A 27,483-nucleotide genomic window follows, 5' to 3' on the forward strand; every position below is an offset into this window, starting at 1 on the left:
GACTGAAATGCAGTTACAGTGTTACACGTTTCAATGACAACTTTGTGACGATGATCAATGCGGTTTGACACGTATCTGGGGGACGAAATGAGGGCATCATGTAGCATGGGATGATAGTATAGTTTATGGAAGAGGTTCAAACGAATTGTCTGCCGGCGGGATGCTAAAAGAGGCAAAGAAAGTTTAGCTTTCATGCTTGTTACACTTGCGGTATGGTTTAAGTTGGACAGGATAAAACGAGCAGCGTTATTTTGAACTAGCTCAAGCAAAGTTATCAGTTTTTCATGATGGGGATGCCATATGGCGGCGGCGTATTCTATATTAGGGCGTATTAGTGTTTTATAAAGCAATAATTTCAAGGAAGACGGAGTTTTGGAAAAGTTACGGCGCACGTAGCCCAACATGCGGTTAGCTTTGTTAGCAATGTACTCAATATGGCGCGTCCAGTTAAGGTCAGCAGAAATATGAACATCCAGCTATTTATATGAAGTAACCGCTTCTAAGGGAACGTTATTTAGGTAGCACACAGGCGGTGTGTTGGCACTTCTTGATATTCGCATAATTTTGCACTTATTAGTGTTAAGTTCCATAAGCCATTCGTTACACCAAAGAGAAATGTTAGAGAGATCACGCTGAAGAAGGTTAGCGTCGTCGGGGGATTTTATTTCGCGGCAAACAACACAGTCGTCAGCAAACAAAAGAATGTTAGATGATACAATGGAAGGGAGGTCGTTGATGTAAATAAGGAATAAAAGGGGTCCAAGAACTGAGCCTTGTGCCACGCCCGAGTAAACTTCGCTGAAAGGTGAGTTAAAATTATTAGCGGAAACGAACTGCGGTCGGTTAAGGAGAAAGTGTTCAATCCATTTCGGAACGCTGTAGTCGATATTCAGTTGGGTTAGCTTTAAAAATAATAAGTGGTGACATACCTTGTCGAATGCTTTAGAGTAATCAAGAAAAATGCAGTCAGCTTCTGATGAGGTATCTAAAATATGGTGAAGTTTGATAGTGAAGCTGGTAAGTTGGGTTTAGCAAGAAAATGACTTCCGAAATCCGTGCTGTGCGGGTGTAAAAAAGGAATTAGACTCGAGAAAGTTCACAAGGTTAGTGAGGATGACGTGTTCTAATAGTTTGCAACGAGTACTAGCAAGCGAGATGGGGCGGTAATTTGTAGGGGAGGTTCGATTTCCTGATTTGAATAATGGAACCACCTTCCCGACTTTCCATTGTGTTGGCAGAATGGAATTATTGAGAGCCTGCGGAAAAATATTTGTTAGTATTAAGGAGCTGGAGGCAATTGTATTTTTTTTTTTAAATTTAGCATGAATGCAGTCAAAACCGGGCGATGAATGAAGTTTTAGGGCATCAATAAGTTTAGCAACGCCAGATGAATCGATGAAAATTTGACACTAATTTGCCGATGAATTTCCTTGGACGTTCCCAGGAGAAAGGAAAACAGTCTAGAAAATTTCCTTCAATTTGGCGTAATCAAGCGAATCATTTTCTCTTTTATCTGCTTCACTCTCATATAAAAGGCACGCCTGCAAGGCGAAAGCGTTTCCTGGCGCGCTGTTTTTTTATTTTTCATATATTTTATTTTTTTATTTTGTTTCTTTCCTTTTCATTTTTCCTTTTATTGTTATTTTTTTCTTTTATTTTGTTTATGAACCCCGTGCTCACTGGATGTGTCTTTATTCATGCCGGAACCCTGAGCCTTCGTGGTGGAGTGGTAGCGTGTTCACTTGAAATGCCAAATGCTTTAAGTAGTGACGCCGAAACACGGACACATTTGCTAACATTCCTTGGTCACGACAGTATGAGGCATTAAAGGCTTTCGCCTTAAAATGCCAATGCTTCACTGTACCTGTCTTCTGTGAGCTGTACTTCAAGCCCTTGCTGACTTTAGAAGACCAAGGCTGAACGCTTACTGTGCTCCGGTTCTTATAAATAATAATAATATATTCTTCCTTTTGTGTATATCTTAGGTTTATAATATGAGTTTCTGTTCCTCTTTTATTGAGACACACGAATATAAAAGCCATGTAAGCTCTCTACTTGTGACCGGCAACCTGAAAGTTCGTCTTACCGATGTTCTTTCCGAAAAAACTTTCAAGTGTCTCAAGTTTTGTTTTCCGCCTTATTTTTCATCTTTATTTATTTAAAAATTGAGCGAATTTGTTTCGCTCGCAATCTATTGTGTTTCTTTCTGCATGCATGTTCAAAACTGAAAATTTTTATTGTCCTCAGTCTCCTGCTGAATTTTAAGAACTATTCCGTTTTGATTACGTTTGCCTGTGAACACAACCTGCGCATGGTCGCATGCAAGTACAGTGGCGAATAAAAAAAGATTAGCGCAATAGGCCGATGACCGGTGCGCTGAAGAAAGGAAAAGGAATGCACGCAGGTGAGGACTTTCCGCTGAACCTCCCCCAAAACTGAGAAGTAGTGAAGGCCTGGCACTGTTGGTATCAGCGTTTTCATGAATAGCAGCGCGCGAATTGCAATTACTTCGCTTTATTGATTGGTTACTTGTGCTAACCTTTTTACTGTCCACTGCACTTTTGAGGATTGATTATTTTGCCGTTATTGTTGAAGTCCGCCAGCAGCGTCAAGACCAACAGAGCGCTCCTGGACGCCTCTGTAAAATTTCTTTGTTTCATTGAGTGGCTGTTTTTAAACAGGATGAGTTCATATCCCTGTTCACATCCCCTATATATATATATATATATATATATATATATATATATATATATATATATATATATATATATATATATATGAGAGAAGCCAACAGCCACCGAAACCAAGGGACACGAGGGATTTTTAATTAATTTATTTGTTTTGTGCTGTTGTTCAATTTAGAATGTTACTGAATATGTTATCACTCAAAGCTAATTGATTAGAAAAGCAGAAGAAAAAACAACCACATGCCGCCGGTCGGATCCGAACCCACGACCTCCGAATTACGCGTCCGGTGCTCTACCGCTGAGCTACGGCGACGGCTGTCAGTTCTGCTTTCGAAAGTATTGATGTTTACAATATATATATATATATATATATATATATATAACAGGTGTCCCAAAACTTACTGATGGATTTTGAAAATCAATAAAAAAAACGGAATGAGATAGAATTGTATTGTTTGCGGCTTTACGCTTAGGGAATCAGGGAAATTTATCCTTCAAAATTCAAATTTAGTTTACATTTCCACCAACAGGTGGCGGGTATTTTCTTTCGAAACTGAACACCTCATAATCAAGTGTGATGGTATCCATCCGGATGTCGATGCAGGCACAGTCACTCTTTCTGAGGCCCTAGGGTTTAAAGATAACAATGGTCATGTAAATAAATCTGCAGTGGAAGTCAGCAAAAAGCGATTGGAGGACTGGTGGCTGAAAAGCAGAGATGTGGCATAAGGTTAGAATTGTAGGAAACCGTAGGCAAAGGTGATGGAGAATTGCCAACACAGTAAACAAAAAAAAATAATAAATAAAAGCTGAGCATGTTGGCAATTGCCACCACCCCGTTTCAAAGGGGGCGCTCCTATCCATCCAACTGCGCCTCGTGTCAACAAACTGTGTTCCCCACTGTTCGAGGGAATAAACCATTTTGGTACAGCGGAATTGCAATCTCAATAGCACACGCTATCAGCTTGACGGCGAACTACGGAATGACGAGCTCAAATATATGCTCCGTTTTAGCTATGCCTGTTCCAGATCGCCTGCAGCGTCACCTGTTGGTGGAAATGTAAACTAAATTGGAATTTTGAAGGAATAAAATTCCATGATTTCCTAAGCGTAAGGCCGCAAACAATACAATTCTATCTCATTGCGTCATTTATCGATTTTGAAAATCCATCATTCATTTTTGGGACACCCGATATATATATGGTTGGTTTATGGGGTTTAACGTCCCAAAGCGACTAAGGCTATGAGAGACGCCGTAGTGGAGGGCTCCGGAAATTTCGACCACCTGGGGTTCTTTAACGTGCACTGACATCGCACAGTACACGGGCCTCTAGAATTTCTCCTCCAAAGAAATTCCAGCCGCCGCGGCCGGGATCAAACCCGCGTCTTTTGGGTCAGCAGCCGAGCACCATAACCGCTGAGCCACCGCGGCGGCATATATATATATATATATATATATATCAAACCCGCGTCTTTTGGGTCAGCAGCCGAGCACCATAACCGCTGAGCCACCGCGGCGGCATATATATATATATATATATATATATATATATATATATATATATATATATATATATATATATGTGTGTGTGTGTGTGTGTGTGTTTGTGTGTTGCGAGAGCATCAAGTGCTTGACATCTTAAGAGTATATGGCGAAGTATACGCTTCATTAAAGTAAGGAAACATCTATTTCACTCGACGTTTCGATCGGGGGACAGAAAAAGATCGGTCCTCCGATCGAAACGTGGGGTCAAATAAATACATACGTATATACTGAGCAGACAAAGGAAGGGAAGCCAGGAGAAAGCTTATATAATTTGTATCACCAATGGGTACCCAACGCCAATGGGTATCGAACTCCGCACCTCTTGCATGTGAGATGAATTCTCAAACCATTAGGCGACCGCTGTGGTGGCACCGATGCCTATCCTGGCGTCGATAGATGCTTCCAGCAGGCTAAAGAAGCCGACCCATCATCGCGATCAACACCTCAACACCGGTGGATACAACCTCAGACGCCGAAACGTCCAGTGTGAGCCTGGCGATTCTGTATGGGAATAGACACATTTGCGCTGTAGAGGGCTCTACTGCGAGTCCTACCACCGTTAGTTCGGCTCATAGAAGGCAGTTAAATGCATTAGTGAAGTGAACTAGGAAGTTGTAAACCAGGAACAAAGATCCACACCACGGCGATGCCACCCAGCCCTGACTGTCCACGTGGTTCGCATTCACATGAAACTGTGCCACAAAAGGCTGTAACATGTTGTGTTACCAGCTTTATGGTACTTTATGCACTTTGACCGCCCCGCAGTGCATCGTATTTCACTCCTTAACCTCTTGTTGGCTGACAGTGACATGTCGCTGCTTTGTGGGAGCGGGTAATGCCACGTGCTAGCAGATGACGAGAACGAAGCGTGCATGTGTGCGACAGCCTGAAGACACCATCATCATCATCAGGCATCTTGTCAGAGCACAGAGTCTTCTGTCTGTCTCAGTGCTTCTATGCCCCAGTGTTTGCTACAGTACGGAGATTCCACTTCAGCTCTGTTTGCCCACGTGAAGCGTGGTGCTGGAATTATCAGCTATATCTCATCATGGCAAGAATGCGCAGGTGAATGTACTTTCATTTACATGATAGTTTTGCTTAACCAAGTTTTGTTTGAATTATTGAGAGTCTACTGTGCATGAAAGCAAAGCTTATGTTGCAAAAACAAAGCACCCAAGAAGTACTACAGAAGTAATAAGTATTATAAGCACTCTTGTGCACTAAATGCTGTACCAGAATTGGCCACAAGACGCATTCTGCCAGTGGCTTATAAACAAGGTTTGAGAAGAAACAAGCAACTTAAAAAAAAAACTTAGAATTCACTCAGCGCACTGAAAACGTGCATGTCTTTCCATGTCTTCCATTTACCTATATTCACATTGACTCCACACAAGCCAGGATGAAAGAACTTGCCTTGAACAAAGCTTGAAGTTCGTCACATTTCTTGCACCAAGTTTGTGGCAGAACAAGAGAGGTAATGTGTTCTTTATTTGCTCTGATACGCGTAGCATTGCGCTGTAAGCGAATGAAGCGGGCGCTAAGCCCTCCCCCGTGACGGCGTCCGCAAGGGATCGGGTTTTTCAGCGGCACACGGGACTCCGCACCTCGGAGAACGCGGGGGACACTATGCGGATTGCCGCCCGAGTCCCCAAGGCTAGTCTGAAGGCCGGCGCGACGCGTTCAGTGTCACGCGGGCCGCGATGCAGGTTAGCGCTCGCGCGATGTGTGTCGGCCGCGGTGTTCCAAGGGTATGCGCCCGGAAAAAGAAGCATAAGAGAACTGACACGCTATTACGACATCACACCCGTCCCCTCGCCCGTCGTGCGATGCGTGATCCAGGGCAACTTCCTGTGGCTATGCTACGGACGGTTGGATGGACAGATGGCAGGAGCGCCCCCTTTGAAACAAGGCCCCGAATTGCGTATATTTGTCTAGCTTCATGGCCTTTGTAACAATCATTATGTCATGGAATTAACCCTTCTTTAAAATTCAAATTACAGTTACTTTTAGGCTGTACCGAATATGGCTCGTTAAACCTTATTCCTAAATTCTTTCCCTGTTTTTGAACCGCCTTTTTGAAACCGCTTTTTACTGACCTCTGTCGTTGACACGCTCGCGTTACCCCTGCTATCCCTGAATACATTAACTCTATGCCTGAATACGGTGGCTGGAAAGCAAAGTGTGACGGGCGCAGGCGTGGGGCTGAGCAGGTTTGCGACGACAGCCTCAGAGGGCGCCACAGGCAGCAGGCGAGCTATGCCAGTGCGTCGTAGCTATGCAGCATACACGGAATACTGGCATTTTGGCGGCTATAGCGCTATGGTAGTGGTTCTTTGTTTTGCGGAAATTTGATTTTCGTCTTCAAATATAGAATGCGAAAAGCGGACGGACAGCCGTTCTTCACGAGAGGAAGAATTCGGGAGGAAGCGCTGATCTTTGGCACGTGCATGCATGTGGACTGCCCTATTGCTTTCTCGCATTTTGCCTTGCTTAGAGCTATATGAATTAGCTATAGCGGCTAGAAAAAGACAATTGCTACCAATTCTAGATCAATAAAACACCAAGTTGCAGCTTTTAATTTGAGTGAAGAAGGAACTCAGCGTCTCGAATGGACCAAATGTATGGAACGCATGGAAAATGAGCTCTTTATCAGGTGAGATTTATACCTGGTTTTACAGCCAGCCACAAAGCGTTCGTTATTCCGACGACATCGCCTATTCAAAGGGTTCGCTGTATTGCCCACCACTTCGAGGTACAGAAAAAAATAAGAGCAACGATCCCGCAAATCAATCAAAGGCTGCACTTGTAAAGCCTCTGCGAGCAACTATACGGATGAAGACGAACGGATGCCGCGAATTAATTCATGGCCATTCATATGGAACCAAAGATTTTCCTGGCTCTTCGCGCGCCTCACTCGCATGGCGCGCATAGAGCGAGCGTAGCCACTGTACCTGAACCACTCGCCTCGGTGGCTTAGTGGTTAAGGCGTTCGGATACTGAGCCGGAGCACCCAGATTCGAACCCGGGCGCTCTGTGCGCGATGTCAGTTACGATAAATATTCCCAAGTGCTCGAAATTAATTCGGAGCCCTTCACAACGGCACCTCTTCCTTCCTTTCTTATTTCACTCCTCCCTTTTTTCACCAGCGATTATATACAGAAACCTGATTTCGGTCTTGGCAGCAAATTGGCTGCAAAATTTTTGCGAACATTATTCAAAATGTTAGGACGGTAATTGGATGAGATGGATCAATAACTTGAGGCTAAATCTTCTCTTCAGTGTTCATCTGTCATTCCTGTACCTTTCAGAGAAAAGTGGCATTTCTAGACAGGTAAATTTCTTTTTAGTTGCGTGTTTAAATCTTCTGGAACTCAAAAATTGCGAAAAATCTTCAAATTTCATTTGCACTGATAAAAACGCTTGGTTTCCTAAAAAATTTCTTCAGTACTTGGCAATTTTAGAACCACGATCAGTGGGTCGACTGTTTCCAGTGCGTGCCGCGCTTCGGTTTTGATTTCGACTCGTCGTGTGAGCCTAATCCACGTTCGATACCCCGAACTTCGATGTCGATTTCTAAATTAAAAAAATGCATTCGCCTTTGATGCTGATGGCCTCCGTTCCTGCAGTGTAACTCGTGTCTTCAAACCAGTATTTAAAAAAGATTATCAGTTACTAAAAGTTTATTGCCGTCTTTTAACTACGCACTATTAGGTACATCATGGCCGACATGCCGTACAATCCATCTGCACAAACGGCACTATCGTATCTTTCATATTTGTTAAGGGAAGAGCTGTCTAGACAAAAAGAGATCTCCAAGTATATAGCTTCATCAAAAATTTCTTTCGGGGCTTGTTGGCGTCTTTTGAATCTAAGAAAAATAGCAGCGTTAAAGCATGCAGCCACAGAAGAAGAAAAAACAAGACGCAAGCGCTTCTGTCTTGTTCTTTCTTCGTCTGTGGTTGCAAGCTTTAGCGCTGCTATTTTTCTTAGATTCGAAAAATGTATAGCTATCTAGCCTGCTGCACCTCTTCTTCGCAGTGTAGTTAGTATACTCAACGCAGCCGTGGCTTCCAAGCCGTGCTGTAGTCGTCGTCGTTATCACCATCATCAACCAGGTTCCTTTCCTGTGCAGGGAAAACTGAAGACTTCAGCTGAGGCTTGCATATGCAGGTCAAGGCACAAGCAAGATAGCCGAAGCTTTCCAGATTGTAATGCAGCTCGCTGTTGTGTTAGCCAGGCCTCCATAATATAAAGATAAGAATGCTGCAGGAACCTTCCTCAAACATTCGTTATCGTGCGTGTATCCGCACGCTCGGCTCGTGCTTGCAACCGCCCCTTTTCGTTTTACAGCGACGGCTATATGGGTGTCGTTCTGTGAGACCGTGTCGTCTGCGTCGTCCGCTCATCTGCACCTCCCACATCCCATGACTGCTTACTGATCTAGGCTATTTCAACGCCGTCAATGTCGCTCCCGGTATCCTAACCCTTACCTTTAGTCTCAGCCCCCGTGTGCTCTTCGATTTCAGAGCCCGTGAAAGAACCACGCTATGCTCTCCTTATATCTTCCTCCCTGCCCGGAAACCATCTTCCGGTTTGAAATTCCAGCGCTCTCGCCACACCCTCCTCCTTCCGGATAGTTCTCTTGGTTACCAACCTTCACTAACGCATTCCTACGCCCGCGTCATACTCTCCCCCTTCCAGGGTAACCTTCCTCCTCATTCTAGGCTACTACCCTTCTGGTGGTCCCCGTGGCAATCACCCACCGGTTTGCGCTCTACACGTCATACCCAACCATCCTCCGGTTCGGTATTCCTCCGCTCTCGCGATAACCTCATCCTTCCACGGTTTGGTATTAGGGTTTAACGTCCCAAAGCGACTCAGGCTATGAGGGACGCCGCAGTGAAGGGCTCCGGAAATGTCGACCACCTGGGGTTCTTTAAAGGTGCACTGAAGAGGAATCTGAACTTGTCTTTTTGCCGCGGGAACTCGATCTACACGTTCCTAGCATTCTTAGAAACTGCGACTTATTGCCCTGTATGGCCGATTTCCCAAATTAAATCGAATTAACGTCCGGCTCCCGCCCTTTTTTTTTTGAATTCTCCCTCGTACGGTGGGCGGAGTCGACCAACGCGTGGAGTGCCTTTCACCCAGTCCCGTGGCGGCTTGCCGCTCTGCCATCGGCGGAGTAATACGTAGTAGTCCGTAGTAGCAAATAGTCCGCGAGTATTTTTATTTCTGTGGGCTTATTTTGCGGCTATATTATCTGCGAATGAAACTATTTATTCATGGAAACCTAAAAAACAAAATAAAGCGAAAGCAAAGCCTTCACGGAGCTGGCTGAAAGGAACTTCACGCGTTGGTCGACTCCGCCCATCGTACGAGGGAGAATTAAAAAAAAGGGCGGGAGCCGGACGTTAATTCGATTTAATTAGGGAAATCGGCCATACAGGGCAATAAGCTGCAGTTTCTAAGAATGCTAGGAACGTGTAGATCGAGTTCCCGCGGCAAAAAGACAAGTTCAGAATCCTCTTCAGTGCACCTTTAATGTGCACCTACATCGCACAGCACACGGGCCTCTAGAATTACTCCTCCAAAGAAATTCCGCCGCCACGGCCGGGATCGAGCCCGCGTCATTTGGGTCAGCAGCCGAGCACCGTAACCACTCCCTTCCATGGTAACCACCCTCTGGATTGTTTCAGTGGTAACCGCACACCGGTTACGGATTCTTCCGCTCTTCTCATACCATCCTCCTTCCACGGTAACACCCATTGGTTACGCTGACTACTACTACGACGCGAAGCCCAAGAACGGGCGCTTAATAACAGTCGTCGTTACGTTTTTTCGCCACTCGATTCTTGAAGCACTGGTTTCCGCCGTTATGAAGCGAACGGCGGTTTAGCGCCGCCTCTGGGATCCTTGCGAATTCGGTGCCGGCGCAGTTTACTTCCGAAGTCGGCCGGCGATGGCAACACCTGTATTTTGTCCTTGAGTCTATAGCATAAAAAAGCTCCCTTCTCGGGGAAAGTTCTCATCTTTAGAATACCGCAGCATACCGATACAAGCCAACTTCAATTTGACGTCAGTGTCACTTTAAAAGCCCAGGGCTGGAGGTCTGAATCCGCTTGCAGCCCTCCACAATGGCGTCGTAATATTTTGTTGAGAAATAGGGGTGTGCGAATATTCGAAATTTTCGAATATAATTCGAATAGTATATTTTTAATATTCGTATTCGATTCGAAATCTGAGTATTCGTGTTGTTTCGAATATTCGATCCGACGCGAATATTCGTACCCAGTCGAATATTCTACTGCGAGCACCGGTGTTCATTTCGGTCCACAAGTCCTATCAAAAGAGACATAACAATATAGCGGCGCCCAGAACAATGCGTAACGATGGGCCATGCAGTAGCTGACTACGCTGGTGAGCTTCTTTGTGGCTATGCCTGCGAAGCTGGTATAGTCAGAGCTCTGCACGAAATACCTCGTAATACGTGCCAGTTCAGTGCCAAGTGAGAGGGCATTTATGTGGCTGGAGAAGTCGCTTCAGCTACAAGGGAACTAGCTACTTCTGCCTGACCGTGTGGAGCAGCCGGTTTTCCTTCACGACAACCTTTTATGTTCATCCCAGGCAATGCGCTTTTGTACTTATGGTAAGCTAGCCTTAATCAATGCTTTGTACTAGCCATCTTCTCTGATATTTCCACTCTTCTATGAATAATGTTCGAGACTTTGATACTTTTTGTTCAGCCACACACATCTTTTGTGTTCATTTCATCACTGATAGTTGAACTGTGATGTTCTTGGGTGCTCAAATAATGTTTTGTAGTGGTTAAATGCATCTGTCCTTCATTATTCGATATTCGAAACCAAGTATTCGTATTCGATTAGCATTCGAAAAATTTGATATTCGCACACCCCTATTGAGAAATAAAGCGCAGTGGTGTTTCCTCATGCAAAAATATTTATAAGTTCGATCTCCTTTAGGTTCCTCCTTTCCGGTACTACTTTAGAATCAGGTCATGCCGTTAAGTTGTTCATTGTAGTCTGACGTTGGCTGCTCCTACCGATCAGTTCGCGCTACAAGGAACATACACACGGAAACACAAACGGACGAAGCGCGTTCCGTTTGTGTTTCCGCTCCCTTTCCCTATCTTTATCCTACGGGCTTGACAGTGTCTTATGGACTGACGTGATCGAACAGACATTGGGCCCACGCCCCTCAGGCATGTCCGGATTTAAGAGGTCTTCCCTCCCATCCCCTCGCTCTTGCTTTTCTTCCCCAGCGAGCAGTTTTCTGTGGGAAAATCGCAATGACTCCAACTTTTTTTTTATTAAGAAAGTTGAAGAAATTGATTGCGCAAACGGGACTGCCCCCCACCGTCCTTTCCAAGACTTTCCCGTGAAGCCGATTCGGTCAGGGTCCCAGAGAGCTAGCCTCCGGGAACTTTGTAGGTCCACTCTTTGGAAAGAAGGGTATCCACACGGGTACTGCGCTTCGAACAGACCGCAGCCCAGGAATTACACTCTAACGCGAATTGGAGGTGATCACTTCAGGCTTAACCTATTCGGATTAAACGGCTCTAACACGGTTTATTTCCCAACAAGGCCGCAATGAATGCATGAGCTTAACTAGCCGAAGAATTCATCTGTCCTGCACCTTCATCCCAGGTAGCACCGAACATTAGCATGATATTATAAATTTGTATTAAGTTGCGGTAGCGTTATACGTTGCATTGTAACATTATATGCATGTTAAAAATTAACAATGAACGTTATGTAGAAAAAATCATAGTTGAGCACTGAAAGTAAACATAATTCTGAAGCTGACTTTTACGTAAATGTTGTTATAATGTTGTAAGCTAGAAATGTATCGAAAACATTTGCGAAACGTTCTAAAAACAGTTTTAATATAAGCCGTGTAATCACTATAATGCTGTAAAGCAACAGTACGATATATTTCAAGCAGTGGGTCTCAAAGCTTTTCCCTCTGTTCTCACTACTGCGAGAATAACCTGCTATTTATTGCATGTACCGTCTTTGTCAAAAGTAACCAGGCTGCGTGGTTTGCTTCTAGCTTGTATAGTGGAGCCCTTGTGGCTTTCCTATAGACCGAAACGCGTTGGAAGGTAAGAAGACCTCCCGTCCTTACCTTTAACAACCATTTAAGCTTCAGGGAAGCTGTAAGGGCTCCACTGTACGAGCTAGAAGCAAACCATGCAGCCTGGTTACTTTTGACAAAGACTGTACATACCCATTATTTCGTTAGAAAGCATTGCTTATTAACCATTCACTACTACATCGATCGAACATCCCTGCATATATGCTTGAATCCATGGTATCCATTCGGAGTTGAATGTGTGAGTTGCATGTTGTGCTTGCTGTATTGTGGAGCTCTAGTGTCGCCATTGTTTCTGCTTCATATAGAACGTTTATTTAATTGTGCACCTTCACAAATGGTGAGACTCGTGGAGGGCTGCTTTACCATTTGCGGAAATGTTTCGTTTATGTTGTTAGTGTTTGCTTATTTGTAACATTACTGAAACATGAGAAAATAGGGCTTTAAAAACATTGAATTAACGTTTGAACAAACAGAAAATGTTTGTTGCGGACTAAGTGAACATCACCTCCGGAAAGATTAGTTGGTCCGTTTTAGCCAGAACGATCGTGATAAATATCGAATCGCCCTAGACTGTACGAACAGTCAGTCCAATGCATCAACGCAATTAAAACAATGCGACGATTCGAATATAGTGAATTCGTTGTGGCAGGTATTTACTGTCGACGAGGCGTCGACTGTACTACATGTGAGGGCACAGGCCTCCAGTGAGAGAAGCGCCGTCGCTGCGGTGCCGGAATTCAAGACTAAAAACGTGAGCTCCACATGCACGTCCTGCTCACGACGTACTATTGTGGTTCCGGCGAAACCCGCGGTGCGTGAAATCTGACAGCTGCCGAAGATTCGGAGTTCGTTTCTGCCTCGGTGTCTCCGTGAACCAGGCCACCTGTTTTGCGGAGTTCACGGAAATAGGATAGTGTTCCTGAAAAACACCTGAACACTGGTACTCCCCGACCACGTGAGATGTAGCTATTTCGACACTGACACACGACTGCTTTGTGTGTACGGTGCAAAAGAAATAGAAAAATTAATCCGTCCCAGATCCGTGTCGATGATTGAAGACTGCAAGCTAGCTGACGCTACTCTTGAGCCGCGGCACGCAACGCAGCTCCTGAAAAACGACACATTACGTTGTCGAATATCGATAATTAGAGCTTAAAGGAGACCGAGCATATGTTGTAATGAAACGTAGTTTGAATTAAGGGGAGCCCGACACCAAATGTTGGCGGAATCTAACCGTCCGTTCACACAAACCGCAAGTTCGAGTTAAACGAGTTTCATTTAACGAGATGCTGATAGTAGTGATTTATTTTTTTTAATCCAGTGGAGAATTGGGCGGCGCCGAGATTCGATCCACGGTCCTCTTGCAGGACAGGAGGCTGTCTAGCCTTTATGCAGGCGCTGCAAGAAGAGTGTTAGGCAGGCACGTTTCCCGCTGCATTATTGCAGCGCTACAAGTGGTATTAAGAGAACTGGATTGGGAAGATTAGTGTTGGTTTTACAGGATTTAACGCCCAAAAGCTATCAGGCTTCGAGGGATGTCGTAATGGAGGGCTCCGGACAATTTCGACCACCTGGGGTTCAGTAATGTGCACCGACATCGCATGGTACGCGGGGCTCCTAGCGTTTTGCCTCCATCGAAATCCAACCGCCGCAGCCTGGATCGAACCCATCATCTTTCGGGTCAGCAGCCGAGCACCATAACCACTGAGCCACCGTGGCAGGTGCAGTGTTGCTGCACATGAACATTCCTTGCCTCTGTGAGCGCAGACGATTGCATCCCCTAATGATACCCCTCACCAGCAAAAGGCAGGCTGTGGGAAGCCTTGTATGCGAACGTTGAATGTATGCGAACGTGAATGCGTAAAAATATCTTTTCAGCGTTAAAATTCAAGCATACATGGCAATAAATCCTGCGCATTTTCTTAGTTCGAGTATCATTACAATGTTCACAATATGCCCGAAAAAAACAGCTCGTTTTTTCCCGGCACCCAACTTTTCCTGAAATTTTACAGTTCTACTCCTACCCACTGCAGTTCCAATTTTAATTTCCTTCGAGAGGCACGGCTGCACACCGCCACCTCTCCCAGAGATGACTACGACACAAACTGAACTACTCCGCCAAGTACTCGTATACGCTACTGTCATTGACCGTGTTAACCTCTGCAACTATACCTTCTCGTCATTCTGCCCCAACTTCCATCAGACACAAGGTATACATAGAACATATTGGCCATCCACTTGCTTAGCTACCCTTACCTATTCCTATTGTCCGCATTCCACTCCACCTACCTGCAGCGCTTAGCTTACCTCGCGGGATAGCCAGCTACCCTTGGTGTGGGCTCTCCCGCGAAAATTTGAGCTCCTCACTTCTGTGCTCCTAATAAAGTACGTATTTCTGTATCTCTCTGGGCTCAAATACTCTAAGTGGACACTTTTCAACCACCGTTTCGTTTCATGTGCGGATGGAGTTCCAGCTTTTCGTTCCCAATATCGTCGGAACAGTCCCACTAAGCTAGCCTCGTTTCCAAAAGCGACAACATTCTCTTCTAACCGCCTTTGTAAGTTCTAACAACACCTCTACAACGGTTTCATGCTCGTACGGATTGAACTGCCTTGTCTAGTGTTGTTTGTGCTGTGACTCAGACCTCAGACAAAGCGACGGAAAGGATAGAATGTCAACCTTCTTTTCACTCTCTTTATCATGTTTCTCCATGTGACATTACAGAGAGACACCGACTGCTCGCGCCACCTGCTATTCTGTTACACGTGGACGCGGCCTTATGGAATTACACACACACGAACACACTCAGCAGACGACACAGTCTGTCCGCATTTGTCACTGGCAGTGGCCGCGATGCGAGAGAGGGATGACTCCCGGCGACGAGGAGTCATGTTGAACGCAAAATTGCGCTTTCGGCGCTTGACGCAAGCATGCAGCAGGAAGCGAGTACGTAGGAGGCCTCTCCTCCTCTTCTGTCCTCCTCCGCCTCGCGGGCGACGTCCTGCCCGCGTGCCGGGGCGTCTCGCTTACAGCATCCGGCGCTCTCCCAGCCTCACGTTGCAGTTGGGGCAGGTGTGGGCGGTGTCCTTCCACGCGTCCACCACGAGGGGCACCCAGAAGCAGGGTAAGCTGTGCATGCGCAGACATGGAAAGATTTCCCGCTGACGACAGACGCAATGTGAAGGCTACAGAAAATGTGCACAGGAAGACACACCGAAGGTCTGAGAATATGCTGAAGGTGGAGCATGTTTCAGGAACTAAGCATGTTAAATCAATAGGGCTGCGACCAAGTGGTTCACTCTCACCCATTTTCTGCCAGTGAATAATTAATTACTTCATTAGAGCAAACAGAACTGAGGGTAGTCATACGGATAGAGAACAAAGCTGTTCAAATTTGTCTGACATGGTCGTTAGAAAAACATATGGAATGACATAGGGCGTTTAACTCTACAAAGATTCGCATGGGTTATGAAAAACTCGTCCAGGAGAGCAAGACGAATTTTCGTCGAGCTGTGAATTTTCGAGAGTTTTGCATAGATCTCTTTTATAAATTTATGCCCGCGCTGAGACGGGTCCGATCTAACGAAGTTGTTTGAATTCCAGCACACCTCTAGGCGATTCTCCAAAGCCAATGGACTCTGGTTGCTTCCCCAATGGCATTTCTCCTTAATTCTCTATGCACGCTAGTTTGGTCAAATGTTTAGGGGTATCCCCCAAGGTGGAGTAATTTTCTAATAAGGGAGTAATTACTCATTGGCATCCACCCAAGCGCAGCCATACGGCTACAAAGGAAAGCTATACAGCTTTCTCAGAAACTTCGTAGTTAAAGAAAAATTCGTCCTGGTCCCCGGACCAGGACGAATTTTTCTTTAACTACGAAGTTTCTGAGAAAGCTGTATAGCTTTCCTTTGTAGCCGTATGGCTGCGCTTGGGTGGATGCCAATGAGTAATTACTCCCTTATTAGCACGCTAGTTTGCAAATGAACTTTGTCTAGAGGACTAATCAGCAAATATGGAAACATTTGCACCTAAACAGGAGGACGCGACGTTCTCTAACGGCTGCAGCGTTGCTCTCTGCGGTATTTTTGTTCTTGCTGTAATGAATCCCTCCCTATTTTTTTTTTTTCAAATAAGAGCATCCAATGGACGAGCTTTGATGTGAGCCACGGACCGACAGCTGCTAAAAGTAAATTTCGCCGTAATTTTATGCTGGGCTCGCCGTTAAATCCCACACATCGCTCTCACATTTTGTAGACTTGACGAACTCGGAAATATCGGACGCATCAAACATTAGCTGCAAAAGAGCACTGTATTTATGGAGCTCGCAGAGTTATGCTTAACATATGCAGCGCATGATGCGACCGAAGAATTACAATGACGAACCACATTTATCGCAAGCGCAGACTTCATTATCTGGCTCTATGTTAGCTAATTAAAATTCTCCCGTTTCTTAATACAGGGCGCAGAGGGCGGAGGGTACAAGCCACATGCTTTGTGTGCACTATCGCAGCGTCTGGATTTCTTCGAGAGCTGCTTTCTTTCAGCGCTCCCAACAGCTGACCGAGGCGGTCTAACGGCTATGTATCGTGGAGCTCCACGAGTCAGCCGGTAACGGCGCAAATGAGGAGCGTGTGATCAGTCGCTTGCTCTCTAACAAATACAATTCTAGGCCGTCATGTAATAGACCGGAAAATTACACTAGTCTGGACACCAGCACATGCATCCCTGCCTGGTAATGAGACGGCCCACGAGTTCGCCCGAGGCTTTTCTTTCCGGGCGGACCCGAGCGAGGTGGTCTTTACAGACAGGGATCGCATGGTGACCTACAGAGAAATTACACAACACTATCGTTTCCAACGAGCTAGACTTCCTCCAGCGGATAGATCCTTGTCCAGATACCAAGCCATCAACTGGCGCCGGTTACAAACTTACACCTTTCCAAACCCGGCCCTCTGGAGTCTTATGTACCCAGGGCAATTTTCAGAAACATGCGCAAACTGCGAACTTAGAGCCACCTTGGACCACATACTATGGGAATGTCCTCATGCTCCCCGGGAGGGACGAGGTATAAACACAAAAGATCAATGGGAGACCTTGCTACTGAGCTCCGACCGGGCGACTCAGTTACAACTCGTCCGACTGGCCGAAGCCGCCGCCGAGAGTCAAGACCTTTCGGCCGTCGTCTAGGTGGGTAGCCCTCTGGCTACCCTCTTTCTGTTGGACAATAAAAGTTTTCCTATCCTATCCTATCTGGGCTTTTATATTGCAAGTCGGATCTCTCAACCGAAAGTAAAAGCAGTGCTCTTCCCAGACTCCGCCTATACGCTGGTATACGCTATACGCACAAGATTCACCACGCCACCTCACCTATGCGCGTGGACTGAGATGCTGTGGGCGATGTGAACCGTTTCGTTTTATCGTACCCGCGTTTTTGTGTCGAGCTAGAGACACTCCTGGGCAACCTGAACAGTGTCGTAGTCACAGGTGACTGAACAATGTCACAAGTGCTTTTATAGGACACTGGCCTCACAGAATAGGTTTAGACACATAATCATTTAAATCAATGACTGATACGGAGAATTGCCTACAGGCCGCTGTAAGACTAATCCCGCTTGCACACTGACGACACCATCACCACCGCTATCACAGGCAGCTAGCCGGCGCGCAAGACTCATTCTTGCCATCTGGCGAACGGACATTGTTGGGATTACGGGTGTACTGTTTCAGGATAAGCTGTACAATACATTACACTAATCTACCGCGCTCAGAGCTATCATTCTGTTTTAAAACGTGGAATAATAGGAATCCCCAGTGACAGGCACTATCGGCACTCGGCGAGATTACAAATTTATATGTATATATATATATCATCTTTTTTCGTGGCGCTTCATAGTGTGAGCTTGTAAGAAGCGACCCGTGCTTTTAGCTAAACCATCACGACTGAGTGGGTTCCATACAGACGGCTTCTATCTTGTTAAATCTAACTCGAAACTCGCCCGTCGAGGCTTCTCCAACGACGTCATGAGGGACATCACCCACGACGAAAACTGCTAACTACTTCATTAAAGGGTATCTCTCAGATGAAAAAAAAAAAAAAATATTAGGGGCGCTCAATTAGACTGGTGCGGAGGAAATGTGATAGCACTCTTTTTCACACCCTAATCAATTCTAATTGTGATTCTATTCCAATTCCGACGACGCAACTACGCAAAATATGTCACTTTGTTAGACCACTACTGAGGCAGGGGTTAATGAAATGCGCCACTGCACTGACAGGTGGCTGTTTCAAACACTGCCACCGATGGGGCTTGTGGTACACAGGTTGCTCTCCTCGAGCAGTGCAAGAAGGAATAGCTCCCACAAGTATCATTTTTGCACAAATGGTTCTTTAGGGGGCTGTATATTTTGCACGTAGGCCTGCTGTTGTCCGAGTCATTTTCATCTTAGTCATTTTCATTTTTGTTGAGTCATTCTTCGTCTCTCTCCTCACCCCTACAAGTGGAGAGAGCACTGTTGGCAGGTGGAAGGTGGGGAGAGGCAACGTTTGGAAAGTGGAAATCCCCCTAAACATCTCCTGCCACTACTGGCAGCTGGGGGCTTCACACAGACCCTGCCGTACAGGTTTCGCCTTCATAGACCTCCTTATGCTATCCCATTGAAAGAGTCGTCTAAGCGCACGAAATGCAGTGAATGCACTAGGAGGCCGCCAACCTCACTGGGGTCAAGTCAATTAAAATATTAACGGACGATCAGATTTCTGATGCGAGAATTCTGCGAGACCAGTTCGATTTACCCTCTTTGATTACTGTGATGCTTTTACTCTACTGAACGCTTTTACTCTAAGCCGAGGCTTCAAACATGCGACATAATTCTTCTGTGAAGGCTGGCGGAAGTGGAACGAGGGTGGCAGCCCCCTGGGTAGGATAACATGGGGCGGGGAGGGGGGGGGGGGGGGGGGAGGCGACTGGAGGATGGTGCTTCTGGAGGGTGGGGGTGGAGGGTGCTTCTCCTCGCTTCGGCTGGAGGGTTCGCTTCAACAGACAGCAGTCTTCTTGGGGTAGCGTGAGACTAAACATTCCATGAAGAAAAACATTATTAAGCGTGTATGTCTTGCAATGCTTAGCAACTACGGCTGACCTTGCCGTGCTTTCAAAAGCCATCATGTGATTTGTGATCATCGTACCCTGTCTAACCCAAGTCGCATCCGAATCAAAGCAAGCCGAAGAAATCCACACAAATGGGGTGAAGGCCAGAAGTCTCTTCAACAAATTTCATCTGCAACAGAACTAACGTGTACTGTTGTGAGTGAAATGATGAAAATTTGGATGGTGCAAATTCAAAGCCGGCAGAAGGGTCGGCGCCTAATGTTCAGGTTAGGCAAGCAATAAATTTTGAAGTATACGGTTTTGTTTGAAACCGGAATACAGACAAATCGAGTCATCGTGTACGTTAGCATTTTCGTTTATCCAAAAGATCGGTCAGCGTCGTCTGCTCGCCTGCTCGGTAGCCCTCTGGCCTTCCCCTCCAGCCTAGCCCGGTCAGTCACCTTGTGTGGCCTGAAGGGCGGTTTCCCATTCCCCCTACCTCTAGTTCGCGGTGACCACAGGTCATGCATTATTTGCTACAAGTACGCGCAGCTGAGCGCGCGAATGGCATGCAGACTGACCAGAAGAAGCAGCACACGCCGATCATGACGTAGGTGCAGAGGCCGATCTGCTTCGTGGTCTGCGTCATGATGTCTGCGCCGCAGTGCGGACAGCGCATGCGCATGGGAGTCGGGGCCAGCGTCTGCTGCGGCACCACCACCACGGTCGGAGTCGGGGCTGCAACGGCAGTCAACGGCTTCGTCAACACAGTGTCTCAACACAGAGGATGCACACTTTTCTCTTTTATCCAGTTTAGTTTTGCCTTACATGCTTTGAGGGGCGCCGTGGAGTGCGCTGAGCACTTCGGCTGCCTGTTCCTTTCTCACTTTTCTTTACATATTTTTGTCGCAATATATGGAAACTGGGCGACCTCCGGCCTTTTCGTCTGCTTGTGTGCTATGATGTTCGATTGAATAGTTACCTCTTCTGACCAGATGTCGCTAATTTGCGACATACCGATGTAATAGATGGTGGTAGGTTGGTTTATGGGGTTTAACGTCCCAAAGCGACTAAGGCTATGAGAGACGCCGTAGTGGAGGGCTCCGGAAATTTCGACCACCTGGGGTTCTTTAACGTGCACTGACATCGCACAGTACACGGGCCTCGAATTTCTCCTCCAAAGAAATTCAGCCGCCGCGGCCGGGATCGAACCCGCGTCTTTCGGCCCAGCAGCCGAGCACCATAGCCACTGAGCCACCGCGGCGGCAGCGATGTAATAGAGGTTGTCTCACGTGGTACAGTAAATTCAGACCTGAAGATGACAGTCATTCCATAGAAACAAACAAACAAACAAGTAGACAGACAGACAGACAAAGACAAACTTACAAATAGACAAAGAGACAAATATATGCATAAACCAACGGGCGGAAGTAGCAGCTGGAAAAACATACGCGTTCTTGCAGCTGCCTGATGCCACTTTTACTGTGTGCCACGGTCACGAGCATATCTCCACTCGCGACACAATTACCTGCCATGCACAGCATGCAGCATGGCACAGGTGCGGCATAGCACAACACAGCCGGCCAGCGTCCAATCTCCACGCGACATGACTCTGCCTTTAGCTCTGCCCATCTGTGCATGGCCTGCCTTAGCGAAAGAGTAGTGCAGGTTGTCAGCGTCTGCTCCCTGTAGCTTGTTCCTGATGCTACATAACAAGTGAAATGCAATGTCCTTTGTCTGCGCAGTCTGCGACGGCCGACCTTTAATATAGGCTGTCAACTTCACCGAGGCCGCAAAATATTCTCCACCGGGCTAGCGCTTCATAAGCACAGCAGCTGCCAGCTGTCGCGGCACCTGAAATAAGCAGAAGCTCTTGCCGAATGCCTGCTTAGTTTGTTTGATTGCTCAACTCGCGATTTTTCTTCACCTGAATTGTCGATATCTAAACGACTGTTGTGCGATAATCCTTTCACTTGACCCTTATAGTGTCGTCGCATTGCTCTGCTACATTGCATTGCTGCAGGGCAGTGTGTCTACATTGTAGCCGTCGTTTGTGAATGCCTCGCGCATCAAAGTATTTGCTACTTTTAGCTCCAGCTAAGTTTTTAGTTAAAAAAATAAACGACAACAGCTGCCATGTTAAAGCAGTTTTATACTTGCTCTGCACGCGCACAAAAATTTGCATGGAATGTTTAATGTTTTCATTTTCTTGCCGCGATTCTTCACAAAACCTGCATTACGTGTCCAGAATTAATGTGATACGTCACGATGATGATGAAGCCTGAAAATTTGTCACAAATTTCACTTGATTTCCAACAGGGCTGGGAAGCACAAAAGTGCGTCTATATTATTTAAATGTACTATCAAAATTATCTTGCAGGAAATGCCGCTAGTTGTGGTTGGCGACGTCAACAAGCAATCGTAAACCCACGTGTTAACACACAAGGCAAACAGCGCCAACCAGAAATGGCGGCAAAAATGGCAACGAGGATTTTTTGGGGACACCTCGCCAGAGTGAAAAATCATGTATAAATAATTTGACACGTGATAAGAGGTTTTTCTTAATGCAGGTATAACCTGTTCGACCCAAGGAATGGGGCAATCTTTTGGGCGGATAAGTTATGGCGCGTACTCATGAGACCGTTAACGGCGTTAGGGCGAATGGTATCAAGCTCGATCATGTGATACCGCACGAATTTTGGGCACTGTGTACTTCATACCATTTTTTTGTGCGCATGTATGGTGCAGTTATTGGTCACATCCTAATATACAAAATAATATAAGATATTCGCCTTGTTCAAAGATAAGGGCCCGATGTACAAATTCGACAAAATTTTTAATGCGATGTCGTAAATCGGCAAAATGACCAAAATACCAAATCATTTGTTAATTTCATTGTCTGTTGACTGGAAGACAGATGGAAAATGATGGCATGGAGGAAACACGTGTCAATCACTCACTTTATGCTTTTATCGGTATTAGCCTTAAAGCGCAGCAAGATTTTGCGAACGCCGCATACGTCTGGCCGGCTGCTCACTCTGGAGGCAAAACAAAATACGCATAAATTATGTCACCATAGTGCAACCTTTCGTCCATGTAAGGCGTGCCCGAAAGGTTGCTGCTAGCGACGTCTCCATTGCACCCGCAAGGCACAGTTGCGTGCAATATGCCCCCTGTTTTTACTCGTACATCAGAGGGTTAAGTAGCGAAAAGACCGCTTCAGCCTCTTGTTCCTCTTAAATGCCGCGTTAGGCCTCTCTATGAAGCGTATAATTCCAACTCAGTCGGTTATTGGCACACTCCCTCGTTTAAAGGATCCGGTCTACGCGGTATATAGATCTTACGTCATGAGAATGTCTGACGCGCTGCCGCACCGAATAAGGAACTTCGCTCCGCAGGGGTACACCCCGTGGCAGCATTTTTTTTTTAAAAGGTTATGGTTTGAGTCACGTGATGGCCTCCCGAAATTCTGCGCGGTTAACCTCGTGACATTAACTCCAAGTTACGAGGTCGGAGATTAACAAAAAAAAAAAAGAAAAGAAAAACCGCACTCGCAAAAGCTTGCGCTTAATTGTTTCCTGAAAGGCACCCGGATGCTTTAAACAGGGCAGAGGGCGGACGTGACTCGTGATTGCGCATCGTTATCGCCTGCAAGTATGGCCGTGCTTTGAAGTCTAACGATTTTTTATTTAAATTGGAGCGGCCCAACATGACGAGAGCGCCGACTTCAACAATATTGCGGGAACAAAGAAACTGGAAACTTTATGTAGACGTTAATTAGGAAAGCTGCTGTTTTTTTAATCGGGCCAACCTTAATGAAACAGAGCAGTTGTCTCCATTGTCTCAACACATGTGCTTCCTGGTTATTAAGACATTTCCTTGTTCTGTTTTTTCTTTTAATTTTGATTTTTCGCTGAGTTCCAGGGTGCATATGTCGAGGACATGGAGAAGTTTCAGCGAATGCGTCTTAGCTTCCGATTCAAAAACTTAAATAAGAGAGAAACAATAAAAAAACAGCGCTTGTCACCAAGCAGGCACACACCTGCTGTTGCTCTGGCAGGCTTACCCGAACAAAGAAGTGACAGCGTGAGAGGAGATCGGTGCTTATTGTTGTTTTATTGTAACAGTTGCGTCACGGTTTCGCGGAACACCTTGAACGCTTCTGCTACGCCCCGCTCACAGCATTGCTTTAAAGCGTGGCACAAGTCTAGCAAGCGCCAGCTGAACTTCTGTCAAAAAATGAGGGAAAATAATGACGAAATAAAGACCCATAATAACACGTGCCCCTTGTTTTACATGCATTATGTATGTTCACGTTACCCAACGGGCAATAAAACCACTGGACGTTCACTGAACGTCCGCAGGATGTCCCACATGTCCTCTGGACATCCAAGGGAGCTTCAATGCACATTGGGTAGCGCAATAACAAGAACACGTTTTACATGCATTATGTATGTTCACGTTACCCAACCGGCAATAAAACCACTGGACGTTCAGTGAACGTCCGCAGGATGTCCCACACGTCCTCTGGACATCCAAGGGAGCTTCAATGCGCATTGGGTAGCGCTAGAACATTTGGAGCTCGTTAGCAACGCGATGGGGACGTCCATATCGCGCTGTCAAAGCCGTTCAAATTGGAATCGTAAGAGCGTGAGTCGAAGCGGCCCGCATCAAAGCTGCTGCTATAAGCTCCCGAAACTAGACGCTTACCTGGACTGTACGCCATGACCTCTGGACTGCGGATGACAGAGGTAAACCAACTCTACGCAGCAGACGCGAAATCTCCAACGCAGCTTTGGAAGTTCGGTCTTCGGTTCCGGCTATACGGACGGACAGACCCGCACAGCTCACGGCAGCCAAGAAACCCTTGCGAAGAGGTGGTCAAGGCGGGGACACAATTGGTCGCACAGCACACGCAGCACTTGTAGTCCCGACGGCTGGAGCCCGCGTAGTGCAGCCGGCGGTCTCGCTCGCCCGCTATTCCTGTCTTTGGATTCTTTTCTTTTCTCTTCCCCACAGCGCTGCTGTAGCCGTAGCAGGTTGGCCACACTGGGAACGGCGTCTCGCTCGCTCCGCAACAGCAGCAGCTGCGCTGTAGCAGACGACGAGCATCTGTGAGCAGACGAGCGTTACGCCGGAAGACGCCTGCGTCCTTTTCAGTGGCGCGCAGACGTGTCACGAGGAGAGGGAAGGCGCGATCTGGGTCTCTGTTTTGATGGGGACATTTGCGTATAGTTTACATTAATCACTACAGTGTGCTAGGCGTTCGTTTGGCAGGTTCGTGCGAGGAAAAGGATGTTTTTTCTGATGATGCTCTATGGTGGCGATATTGTCAACCACAGTGACATTTCGCATGACATTTCGCTCGACTGTGGCACTATTTGGGCTTGAAATAAAACTCAGGGGGCGTAGTAAAATCTTTTAGAAAGCATGGTCCTCTTGAATGAGTGTGAATGGTAATGCCGTTTATATTGGTGTCTTAATTAGGGAGGAGGTTTCTGTGGTTTCCTGTGCCTTTTAGGAGACGTGGCAGACGTAAAGCAGCGTAAAAAGGCTAAGAGCCATTTGCGTATTGCTGAAGAAAGACGTACAAAGCTGGCGCCCAACACCTGATATTGTACTGTGTGGCCTGGTGTGGTCTTTATACTGTGCCTACCTCAAGCAAATTGAGTGTGAACATGCATGATATTCAAGTTGCCATATAAAATACTTATTTTATATTGGCAATGTGTACGTGTTCAGTGAGAGGAATGCTTCTAGTTTTTTTATTCAAAAACTAATGTATATATTTTTTTGTCCTGCTGGGCTTCAAAAGGTAGAATGAGGATCGTCTGTCAGAAAAAAAATAAAAAAAATAAGAGTGCTTACAAAAAAAAGCAGTCTGCTTTTAAGTCATACTCGGGGAGTCATCACCTACTGCTATAAAATCAGACGGCTCTTTCGGGCAACTAGAAATTTGTGCACTTTGAGCGAATAAAATTTCCTCTCGAATCGGCTGCATTCGTCGGAGGGGCGCGGCTCTGACGGAGTTCCTGGTAAACAGGCAGTTGTTCTGAGAGAATCTCGTTCGCTCTTCGAAAGATGGCGCCCCTGTCCCGACTAGAGGGTTAGAGTAAGTGGAATGCGTACGCAGCGGGAGGTTTATACTACACTGTAAACAAGGTAAGCTGCTCTGACCACGGAAATAGCAGCATCACGCAGTGCTCGTCGACGCGACGTGATGGGTGGGGCTGGGGCTGGCGGGCGGATGTTTGCACGACGGAGAAAAAGGCAAACGTTTCAACTCAGCACGTAGCTGTAAATTATTGCCTATCTCTTGAGGTGCTGAGCAAATTATTCACCGCCGACCACTACGGAGCTATCCGGGTTTATGCAGTTTTTATGTACTGCGATCCAAAGATCCTACCGTCTTATAAAAGTTATAGTTATAAAAGGTTATAAAAGTTATATAGCTATATAGTTTAAATGTTATATAGTAAAGTTATATAAGGTTATAAAAGTCCCCATTTTCAGATGTTAGCGTTGCGACCATGGTTGCGGCTTTTAGGGGCTTGGCGTGGAAACATGGCGGCATCCTTCCAAGCGAGAGCCGCCCGCTTCAGCCGATTAAGCAGTCGTTGTGGTTCTGGTTGGCACGCTTGCCGGTAACCGCTGGTGTTATATCCTTTCACTGTGAATGACCTTGCTTCGATGGCAGCGTGCAAGTTGTAATCTAGCCCAGTTTTTAAGGTACACTCTCGATTCCAGAAAATCTATACTCGATTCTGCGCTTCTGGCCCTAATGGGTCCTCAAGCTGCTCTACAACCGTCTGCAAACGTTCGGAAAGTTACACAACCGCCCGGAAAGCAACAACAACAACAAAAAAAAGGATGTCGAGGTCTGTTATGGGGTTTTATGTGTTTAAATAATTTAACACACTAATTTGTATTGAATTTACAAAAGTTTTTGAGCCTTCCACTTCATGTGATGGAAAATGCTCTTGCTAGCGATTTGTTCTTATGAATGCCTTGACTATATGGCGCCGCTCTGTTTCGGCTTCTTATTTCACAGAAATTTAATTACCGAGTAATTGCTTGTGCATTTTGCTGGCGGAAATAAGCGTTACTCTGTTATACGGCAGTAAAAGACTGAAATATAATATTTTGGCAAACTGGCGGCAGTGGCGACTATTTTAAAAGCACCTTTCAGCTCCATGTGAAGTGGTAGCACTTCACGTTTCTGGAACACTGTACTAAAGCTCTCTGTGCGGTTAACTTTCTTGAAGCACGCTAATGTAATTTCTCTTAGGTCCGCTATCACGCTAACGTTATGCTAAAACTCTCCAATGAGTAATTTTGTTAACCATTTAGGGAATCATTCAGTTCACCAAACACTTAGCCACTCAGTCACTTATCAATCACTTAGTCAATCAGACACTCAGTTATTTTCTCGGCCACTTAGTTAATCAGTCAATTAATCAGCCACGTACTCAGTTAATGAGTCAGTTAGTTAACCGCTTAGTAAGTCAATCAGCCCATCATTAAGTTGATCAGTCTGTCAGTCAGTGAATCAACATTGTAAGTAGAGGAGGTAAGCAGGGATTTTGAAGGTTAAAGGTTTATTTCCGCAACTAGGTGTTGCGAGGGCAGCCAGAGAAGAAGCTGTATAGACAGCTTGAGAGGTCCTGGCTTCCTCTTACAGCGCAGCATTGACGGCCGCGGAGTATGACATCAAACAAATAGTAAGGAGAAAGAAAACACGTAAGTTCGGTACAGAGAATGACACATGTACGTTCAGTACGCAGTACATTGTGCTTGCAAATAAAAAATTAACTGCATTAGATCAAAGAGCCTATAAAGGCAAAGACGGGGAGGAGAAAATAAAGGACAGAAAAATTGACAGGTGCGCTCAAAATGGTAATAGCAAGAAAAAAAAAATCTGCACGAATAGTTGGGGCAATTCTTTCAGAGAAATATTGGATACATCAAGATTCTTGTGGCAGTACAACTGGTTCAGAAGTGTCGGTATGCTTCAACATTTATTTGCCATAGTTTGTGCGGCATTTC

The 27,483-nt window shown here is 46.0% G+C and overlaps 2 protein-coding genes across 3 annotated transcripts in view; one reads left to right on the top strand and one right to left on the bottom strand.

Annotated features, from left to right (window-relative positions):
- LOC149358907 (sodium-dependent nutrient amino acid transporter 1-like) overlaps nt 1-27,483 on the top strand; it is a 92,229-nt gene that overhangs the window by 681 nt on the left and 64,065 nt on the right. The window lies entirely within an intron of this gene.
- LOC149358908 (lipopolysaccharide-induced tumor necrosis factor-alpha factor homolog) lies at nt 15,020-24,453 on the bottom strand. Its single transcript, XM_089571091.1, has 3 exons — nt 24,148-24,453; nt 20,019-20,175; nt 15,020-15,481 (listed from the first exon to the last, which is right to left on the bottom strand). Exons 1-3 carry the CDS (start codon nt 24,161-24,163, stop codon nt 15,379-15,381), a joined length of 276 nt encoding a protein of 91 aa, XP_089427217.1. The 5' UTR covers nt 24,164-24,453; the 3' UTR covers nt 15,020-15,378.

The sequence above is a fragment of the Amblyomma mixtum genome, chromosome 2 (assembly GCF_055824585.1).
Source record: "Amblyomma mixtum isolate Tamu chromosome 2, ASM5582458v1, whole genome shotgun sequence".
In the NCBI taxonomy this organism is placed as follows: domain Eukaryota; kingdom Metazoa; phylum Arthropoda; class Arachnida; order Ixodida; family Ixodidae; genus Amblyomma; species Amblyomma mixtum.